This window comes from Pteropus vampyrus, unplaced genomic scaffold (assembly GCF_000151845.1).
Source record: "Pteropus vampyrus isolate Shadow unplaced genomic scaffold, Pvam_2.0 Scaffold128, whole genome shotgun sequence".
Taxonomy (NCBI): Eukaryota; Metazoa; Chordata; class Mammalia; order Chiroptera; family Pteropodidae; genus Pteropus; species Pteropus vampyrus.
The window spans coordinates 3,999,156-4,009,075 of NW_011888909.1; the positions used below are offsets into that span (position 1 = coordinate 3,999,156).

A 9,920-nucleotide genomic window follows, 5' to 3' on the forward strand; every position below is an offset into this window, starting at 1 on the left:
GGAGAGAAGCTCTTGCCACTCCTGTTCTCAGAGGGGACCCACCCATAGTCAGGGCACCTTTGACCTGTACATTGAAGGAAAAGAATATCCCATTCCTGGTGATAAACACTAACCAGGTGGAGCAGTGCTGCAGGGTGAGGAGGGGGGAGCAGTGAGTGAGGACAGTACCCAAGTAACATCAGCACCGGTGGTAGCTGGACCACAAAAGATGCTTCAGTGTCCAACACATCAACTCCCTGTGCAGGACCATGGGACCACTGAGGAGAAACAAGTGGCCTTGAGCAGCAGGACTTAAGGACTTGGTTTGACATGAGACAGCCCCAAGAGAACAGCAAACAGGCAAAACCTCGGAAACCTTGGCTTCCCAGACAACCAACGTGCAGTCATCTGAACTGATTCAGGCCAGCTGGTTTTCAGACCCTGCCTGCCTGCTCTAAACTCAGCACACATCTGCACAGCCCTGCCCAGAGCCCCATGATGTTCATAGGAAAGCATGAGCAGTCATAATTCAGGGGTCACCTTGGCAAAAAATAAACTAAAAGGAATCTTCCATCACAAAATAAATGGCTCCTTTCCAAGCCGAGAGCCCAGAGTACCCTCCTGAAGGACAAACACAAGTCTTCACCAGCGAGCCTCAGGCCTTAAATTCCAACTTCATTTTACTCAGGGCTTCACTCCTGAGCCTGCCCACCTGGGCTTGAGGGCTGTTAGAGTCACTCCCTGCTCATTTCACCTGATGAAAAGGTTCCTTTGCTGTCTGGACCTGGGTGAAACAGCTCACGAACTCTGATGTTTGCCCAAGAATGTGCAGGATGTTTCGGCCAGGTGCCTGAGGTGGAAAGGGCTGAAATCTAGCTAGTGGTCCTCTTGAAAAGCCCTAGAGGTGGCCCAGATTTAACAGAGAAAAAGCCATTGCTCTGAGAAGTCTTAGAGAAATCCTCTCTTGATTATTCATGACAAAGTTGAGAGGGAGGAAGAAAGTAAATGGAAAGCAAGACATGGGAAAGCCACAGATGATTTTCAAATTTCATTTTGTTTGTAATCTTAGCTTCTTGAGGAGTTGCTAGTTCTCACAGCCTCTGCTCAGCAGGTTCCCACTCAGGAGGCTCCTGCTAACTGATAAACCCAAGAGGATACCTACACAGACACAAGAGCAAACCCACCAAATCAATGCACCTCCCACCCTAATCTCCAGTGGGAGTGGACTCCTGGGGCATGGGAAAGCCTGAGCCTCACCTCACCTGCCAATCATACCAACCAAGCCTCAGTCTTCTTTGTGGTCACCAGGACAGGGTCACTTGGAGGCAGTCAGGACTTTCTTGCCTGCTTCTGTGTCCTGTGTCCAAATGTTCTCTGGCCAATTGAAAGCCAGGGAATCCGAGGGTCCTACTCACCTCTCTGCCACCAGTCTCTCTCCAGACCACAGCAAGCAGCTGCTGGTCCCAGGGAGCCTGGCTTTGCCTACATCATTCCCACTTCATCTGACACCCCCAGCCTCTCCTCTGGACCCAGCCCACCAGCCTCTGTCACTTCACTATTCAATCATGCAAATAAGCAAGTCTTTAAATGAACACAGGAACAAAATGGTCAAGGGCAGGAAAAGCTATCAGATGGCCCTATCCTTCAATTTCCTCATCTCTTGCCCATTGTGAAGCAAGTTTGCCTTCCCTGGACCAGAGCTGAATCTTCCCACCTTCCACCTGTGAAAAATGTATGCAAAGAAAGCACACTGGTTTGGACCATTACAATTAAAAGCAAAGATGTGGGCCATCTGAGGTAATTTTGACTTCTCTATTTTAGAAAGTAAATTTAGACTTCATGTTTTAAAATGTGTTACAAGAAATACAGGGAAAATCGGTTCTGGTTTGGCCGCAGCAGATGTGGCACCTAGGCAAACATCTGGCTGAATCAACCTAATTCTCTATCCTTGAAAAAAATTCCTTCTTCCTCCCTTTAATGTCTTTTATCTGGGGTTGGTTGACCAATGGGGATACAATAGAACACTGTCCCAAGACCAACTTAGTCACTGTATTCTCAAGTTTCTTCCCATTCCTAACCCTGCCCTGAACACCCAGCACTGAACTGTGTTATAAAGGAACAGAGGCAATAAAAATAATGGCTGTCCATTCCCCGCTCAACACGGCTTCCAGATGATTCTGATCTGGGCAAGATTCAAAGCACTATGGCCACAAGTCAAGGGATAGCCATTAGTAGGACTTGATCCTCCCCCACAGCTGAGCTCCATCATAAATAACAATATGGAAACACACCATCACCACCACCGGCAATAGATTCCATAAACTGGAAAATACATTTGGGGTATTAAAGGCTATCCCCCTCCCCATTAGTATCCAAGGAAACCAAAATATCCACTGTAGGTTTTTCAGGCTGCGAGGTCCATCCCACACAAAGAAGTCATTGAGGCAGAATTTATCTCTGAACTCTTTCTCGTCACACTACAGTTAGACTTGGCCACAACTGGTGGCCAGAGCCTGGTATTTTCACCTTATGTGCACCATAGCCACAAATATCTCCCTTGGGTGGCTAAACTCCCAGACAGGGCAGGCTCCTTACCATCAAGTTCCTCCACAGAGATATTAGCAAGCTGCTCACTGTCACTGCCAGCAGAGAGAGATCGGTTGAGGTAATTCCCCTTATACAACAAGCCAGCGGTCACATGGTGGAAAGGCATCTTCTCCCTGTTCACAAGAGAAGGGAGGGGAGGAAAGAAATACATCATCATTCATTCTTCCTTTCCTTCCTTAAAGGACCACCCTGTTTTTCAGATGGTCAGTGTTATCTTTTAAATAGTAACATTTCTAGCAAGAAAGTCGGAAAATTCCAGGGCACCTGTGATCTGAACAATTCTCAAATGATCTCAAGTTCTATCCCTTCCTTCACTTTGTCTTACTTCATTTTGTCCATTTAATTATGAATTTGAGCATGTTGCCCTTGCAGACTGTGGGACACCATGTCATCATCAAGCTGTCTCTCCATGCAAATAAGAATACTCTCTGCTCCTCTCCTTGACCTGTTAAATAAACTCTTTCTCAGTTCTCATAAGAAAGGACGACACGCCCCAGAAATGTTAGGCTGCCCAGGGGCTGGACATCTTGGCTGCGACGCTGCAGAGATCTCAGCATTTCACTCTTCCCAGGTAAAGCAGGTGTTCTATTCACATAGCACTCAAAGCAGGTAGGGAACGCTAGCCTCTAAGTAAGTATGCACAAGTCCGTACCTCTGAGAAGCAGCCCCCATGCCTGACGAGGAAGCATGAGTGGCTTGTGAACACACACCTGAGGCCCCACTCACACTTGCCCTGCTGTAACTGTGATGATACCTCAAGGTGTCCCAGATCTAAGCAGCTTCCAGCACTCTCCCAGTAAATTAAAGCATCCCCTTACACTAGACTAACAAACTCTCCAGGGAAAGCGCCTCTGCCCAGATGGCCACCACTGAGTCTCAGAAGTTCTCACAATGCAAGGCAGCCCAGGGGCTGCCAGTTAAGTTAAAGGGGACAGAAAGGATGTGGTAGGAAAATGAAAGGGCAGGCACAGAGGACAAAGAGGAAAGGCAGTTAGAAAGACAGGCCTCTCTATAGTGAAAAGAGTACGTCTCTCTGTTATGAGCAAGTCACCGAGCATGTCAGGTTCTGCTTCCCCATCTGGAAAGAGGGCTAAGAGGACTGTTGAACTGCTGATCAGATGTAAGGAATAGGTAGGAAGTACAGGGAATCAATCACAGAACATGGGTAAAGAACACCTTAACAGAGCTCCCAGAAGGTGAACTGGATAGCACTGAAGGGCTATACTTCCCATGACTGGGGGGACATTCAAGTAGAGGCTGAGGGCCTCCCTGCCAGGGGCTCTGTGGGAGAGAAAAGACCCCTGAGCTCTTTCCCCACACAGCTATCATTATCCACATAAGTCATCTGCAGAGTCCCTTTCAGCACTAAAGTTTGTGTCTGTAGGATAAGCTGGAGTGGCCTAAGCAGCCCCTCTGGGAACTGCTGAATAACAAGGTGTAAATTACGGGAAGACAGCAACAGAAGGCCAGTCTCTGAGGATGAATATTCAAGACACCCAAACCTTGCTGAGTCTCAAACTCCACTCAGAAAAATCCACACAATGGCATTTGTCCCTGCTCATGGGATGCTGGAGCTGGCAGGCACCAGGGGGTGGGGGCCCCTGTCTTCTTTTCTCTGGGACAATACTGAGTGACAGGCCAGCAGGACACCATATTCCCCCTAGTCTAGAGCACACACCAACATGTCCTTATTTGGGCTGACAGCTGCTGACTTAGAGATCAACCAAGGAGACTCCTAAAAGTTACAGGGCTTGACCAAGAGCACAAATCCAGTGAGTGAAAGAATCTGGTCTGGAACACAAGCCTCCTAAATGCTGTTTCAGCCAAGTGGCCTCAGCTGAGCCCAGACATTTCCATTGGGATGTCAAACTCTCATTTCAAATCAAGATGTCTAAAAATGAATTAATTATCTTCCTAAAATATGAGCCGCACTTTCTGATTTCTCTATTTCTATCAAAGGTACTTTTCATTCATCATAACAACTGGGACAACTCTCACAAATGTTCTGAAGCCCAAAAAGTAAAACAGACACATGGCACCTCCAAAACACCCTAACTCTTCACGGCTAACAAAACATACATCCACAGGCTGATCATGAATGGCAGGATGCTCGTTACAAAGTGCACACACATTTGCCAATTATAAGGCATACGTCTTCAGCTAATTACAAGTCAGATTTCCTTCTCCTAAGCCAAATCTATCTTTACACATAAATAAAAAAAAAAAAAAAACCAAGAATCTTTCTTTGGAAGAACAATTTGATTACCATCTCCTTTTTTCTCCAAGTTAAATTTCAGACTAAACAGGTTTAAAAGCAATTATCAAAAGTATGAGTTAGGGCCCCTCTCCCTTTTCCTAAGGCCAATCCTGATTTGGGGGCATGTGCTGTGATCACCTGAGCGAAGATTTGATTCCCATGGTCCAAAGAATGAGAAGTCAATGCTGGCTAACGCTTCCTGTGTGCACTGGCCCCAGGACTGGAGCAGCCTCATCAACTGTTACTTTAACCATCATTTAAGTCCTTTGTAAACATGGGAAGACTTGTACTGATCTAATCTAATTTCCCTACCTGCAGGGATTCCCCACTCAGATCAGTCCAGGCACTGAAAGCATTTCTTCCCATTTCACCACTCATCACTCTAGTTTCTAAGCATTTTGTAAATATCTTTCCATTATCACCTTTTACCTGGTTGACTGGGCTTTAGATCCGCCCCACAAATTTTTATAGCTGTAGTAACAAGTTCATACTCAAAAGAACATATCTAAGCCACGCCCCAGTTCAGTCACAGAATAAATGTTAAGTCCTTTGCAGAGAAAACTGGTCATAACTGAATCCTTTTTGATATATCATCATAATTTGCTTCTGGAAAAAGCAGCTTATAAAATTGGGTACATATTCAATTCCTTCAGTCCCTGCACTCAAAATGCTCAATGTCTAGTAGGAAAGAAAACATGTGCAATTGAACCATCCATATAGATAAATTAAGTCATGTTCAAGAAAGGGAAGAACATTATTTCAAGTAAGCTAAAAACGGCTGCTGCAATTAAGGACTAAATTTCACTCCAAGCCACCTGGGGAAACCCAAGCTTAAGAGTTTCATTTTGGTGAAGGAAGATAGAAGTTCATTGGCAAAGACAAACAGAGTCCTGAACTAAAACTTAAAGATGGATTCTTATATGGAGGGTAATGAACAAATATTTATATATTTTTTTCCCAAAGGCAATTTTACTCATTGAGAAATATTATCTAAGTGACTGTTTATTATGTGAACAATTTTTCTGTAAGGCAATATGATTTCATGATTAAGAGTCAGGAATTTGGGGACAAAAACAGTGTTAGATTTAAATCCAAGCTCTGCCCTTAATAGCCATGTAGGTAAGGTACTTATCTTCTGTAAGCCCCAGTTTCCTCCTCTGTAAACCGGGGTTTTCATACGTACTGAATAGTATTTTTGTAAATATGAAATAAGATAAGGTATGGAAAGCACCAGACTTAGCACCAGGCACATTCTTAATAAATATCATCAGTAGTTACTTACTAAGGATTATAAGAAGAAGGATACAGGGGGAAAGGAAGTCACAGATGTAGTAAGTAGATTGAAGATAAAATATGCTGAGTTTTAAAGGAGGGTCAGTGAGGACATGGCAGAGGGTGAGCTTCAGAGAGAAGCTAGCTGGCATTCTGCACCATGGTTTGAGGGATCCGGTGTGTGGGTGGCTGAGTGCCAGGGGACCTGGTGAGTGGTGAGTGGTGTCGGGAGGCAGCTACCTGAATCAGGAGGAGGAGGCTATTTAAATGGAAAGTACTGGAACTGAGGAAGAGTCTATTTCCTGGGAACCAGGGAGCCTGGTTCTACGGTCACATAATGGACAAGGTGTCAGGAGGTTAAAAACAAAAGGAGTGTTTCCTGTCAAGGAACTGGCACATTTCTTGGCAGGGTAATAAACTAAAGAGCCCCATTCACAGTGACATGATATGATGCCCTTCTGTGATAGTTAATTTTATATGTCAATTTGACTGGGCCACAGGGTGCCCAGATAATTGGTCAATTATTCTGGGTGTCTCTGAGGATGTTTCTGGATGAGATTAACATTTGAATCCACAGACTGAGTAATGCAGATTGCCCTCCCTCATGTGGGAGGCCTTGGTCAATCTGTTGGAGGCCTGAATAGAACAAAAAGGCAGGGGAAGGGAGAATTCATTCTCTCTGCCTGACTGTTAAGCTGGAACATTGGTCTCCTCCTGCCTTTGGACTCCAACCCAGGCTCAGACCGGAGCTCACGCCATCATCTCTCCTGGGTCTCCAGCTTGCCAATCACAGACTGTGGCACTTTTCAGCCTCCACAACCATGTAAGCCAATCACTTATAAATATATATAACTCCTATTGGTTATGTTTCTCTGGAGAACCTAGATGAATACACCTTTCATTTTTTCTCTACAGTACCAAAGACCCAGGCATATTGCTGTAGTCTGCTATTATTGATTGCTGTAGTCTGCTATTATTGTTATGGACAAAGAGTGTGCCAAAACACAATTTTGCAGGGCCTGTACAGCAGTGCTAGAGTGTGCTCTGTGGACCACTGCCAGTCAAACACTGCTGGTCTGCAATGAGATAAGGACAGGAATTCAGAGACAGCATTGAAATTTTTATAGCAATCTATAGCATTGTCCCACACCTAACCATGTGACCAACAGACTCAATTTTTTAATATCTTTGCTTTATATTTTTCCAGCAATTCATTCTTACTGTATTTTACAAAAGCATCAGTCTGCCAAGGACTATAACTTAAAAAATAAAAAATAAAAAATAAAAAAAACAAGTCCTTACCCACAAATAGTGTAAGAAGCACTGCTCTACAATACTTTAAGTTACATAGATTTCTTGTAATGAACCAGAGAGAGAAGGGAAGAAAGACATCTAGAGAAATGCATTTCAACTTGTCTCTGAAACTTTTTCAAAGAACTTAAGTTTCTTTAAGTTTTAGATGGACTTTGAAAAGAAGGTGAAGTATGGGTTTTTTGTAGAGTGCCTAGGGTATGCATGGAATCTACTGCAGACCTGACAGAACTTCCTGTCCTCTAATTACCAGACAGACATGCAAAGGGCAACACTGACCTTGCATTCTAAATGTTAAAGAGCCTAGCCAACCCTGATAGGGTCTTTGTCAAATTCCTCTAAATATATCCATAAAGGCACACAAAACTAATAATATTCTTGACAGCATCAATGGCAGGGTGTGGAAGAAGCTCCCATTAAGTCAGCACAGTTAGGATTAGAATGACAATCAGTGGCATGCCCACGCGTTGAATTCAGAAACTAAATCATAAAGTCAGATAGTGAAGAGATAAAAAGAAGAGATTTTTATCTAACCAAATTCTCTCCCATTTCAGGGACTTAGGGATGGCCAACTATGACATCAGACAATCACCTTTCCGACTATATTAGAACTGCTTTTTAAAAATAGCTAGGGTCAAATCCCCACTGTTCTTATCACCACTGTGAAGCAGCAACCCCTTTCCTCTGGCTACTCAGGGATCACCCCTACCAGTATGCAACATAGCTGGGAACAGAAGGGTCTGGGGCATGGGCCCTGCACATGAAGATATGAAATTCTCTGCAGGCACGGCGTCAATGAGAATGGACCTTAGAAACAATGACCTATGGGGAATATTATGGTTTGTTCGTGTACTGCTTTTAATTTAAAAAAATTGCAGAAGGCCCTAGATACCCTCGAAAATGTATGTCTCCTCCTCAGAATCCAAGAGTTAAGTTATGAGGACAAGAAGATCCAGCAAAGATGCATTAGATAAATGCCAGCTAGACACTGGGCATTTGGCTAAGTACTTATAAAACAGTTGTGTTCCCTTGTTAAGATCCTGCAGGGGCATGCCAGTTGGCAAACAAGGTTTGGACAGAGCTCAAATCAGACAGCAGTGAATAAGCAGAAAACACCAATGTGGGGGTCTGTATAAAAGTTCTTCGTCATTGGAGGAGTAAGCACATTCGAAAAGATGTAAAGCAGAAAAGCATATTGTCAATAATGATGCGATATTAGAAGACAATTTTACAAAGTTTCTGATTACGCCCTTAAAAACAAGTTCAGAGAGCAGAGTGTCTATGAAATAAGAATGCAAATTCATAAAGAAATATCAGAGTAAGGTGAGGAGATATCAAGTCAAAAAGAAAAGAGCTTGCTGTGAGGCAAACTGATTTGGAAAAAAATGTAGGCCTTTGCAAAGCAAAGAACAAATCTGAAAAAAGTAGCAGAAGGGAAATCTACATTAAGGGCAATAAAGAATATTTCAAACCAACAAAAAATTCAGTAAATAATATAACGCACCCACAGACCCACCAAACAGATTGAATACAGGCTAATATTTTGCCTTATTTGCTTTGGATTTTTTAAAAGAAATAATATCTTACACATTGAAGCCCTGCCCACCTATTGTATTCCTCCACCTTCTTTCCTCCACTGTGACAACTCTACTCTGGAATGGAATGTATCCTTCTGTCCATGTTTCTAAACTTTCTTACACTTGGATGTAACTATATAGAATATACTATAGTATTGCTGTATGTGTCTTTAAATTTATATAAGTAATATCACACCGTACATATGCTTTTGTAACTTGCACATTTTACTCTGTTAGACTTTAGAGCTTTGTACAAATCCATACACATACAACTCCTTAATTTATTTTTAACTGCTTCATAGTTTTCCACTTTATAAACATTACAATTTATCCATTATCCAATTCAAAGTATTCTGCGATGAATATCCTCATGTGTGCTCCTTGTATACATTTGCAGAGACTTCTCTAACCTACATACCTAGATAAAATATTACAGATTTTTGCCAAATGGCTCTCTAAAGTGGTGAATTAGTTATTTATTGCTACATAACAAATTACCCCTGAACTTAGCAACTTAAAACAGAAGTACTATCTCAAAGGTTCTGTGGGTCAGGAATCAAGAGTTGTTGAGCTGAGTGGCTCTGGCTCAGGAAGTGTCATGAGGTTGCCATCAAGACATTGACCAGGGGTACCACCATCAGGAGGCGGAGTGGTGCTGGAGGAGCCACTTCCAAGATAGTTCACTCACTTGGCTGTTCACCAAAGGTCTCACTTCCTGTTGGCCCCTACCTAGGGCCACTCAAGTGACTTCTCCAGGGCAAGTAAGCGATTCAAGAGGCAGAAGGAGGGAACTTTTATAACTTGGTCTCAGAAATCACACACCATCACTTTCACCACATCCTATACATTAGAGGCAAGTCGCCAAGTACAGCCCACACCTATGGAACGGGAAATTGGGCTCCACCTTTTGAAAGATG

The 9,920-nt window shown here is 43.3% G+C and overlaps 1 protein-coding gene across 6 annotated transcripts in view; it reads right to left on the minus strand.

Annotated features, from left to right (window-relative positions):
* The window catches only part of CALN1 (calneuron 1), a 537,511-nt gene that overhangs the window by 387,100 nt on the left and 140,491 nt on the right, over nucleotides 1-9,920 (minus strand). For 4 of the 6 annotated variants that reach the window (XM_011366968.1, XM_011366970.1, XM_011366966.1 and 1 more), the window contains exon 2: nucleotides 2,575-2,699. In XM_011366968.1, coding sequence (XP_011365270.1) covers nucleotides 2,575-2,692 — 118 coding nt within the window. In that variant the 5' untranslated portion in view covers nucleotides 2,693-2,699. Of the gene's footprint in view, nucleotides 1-2,574; nucleotides 2,700-9,920 lie in introns of those variants that run through there. The other 2 variants (XM_011366969.1, XM_011366971.1) reach the window with 2 other exon arrangements.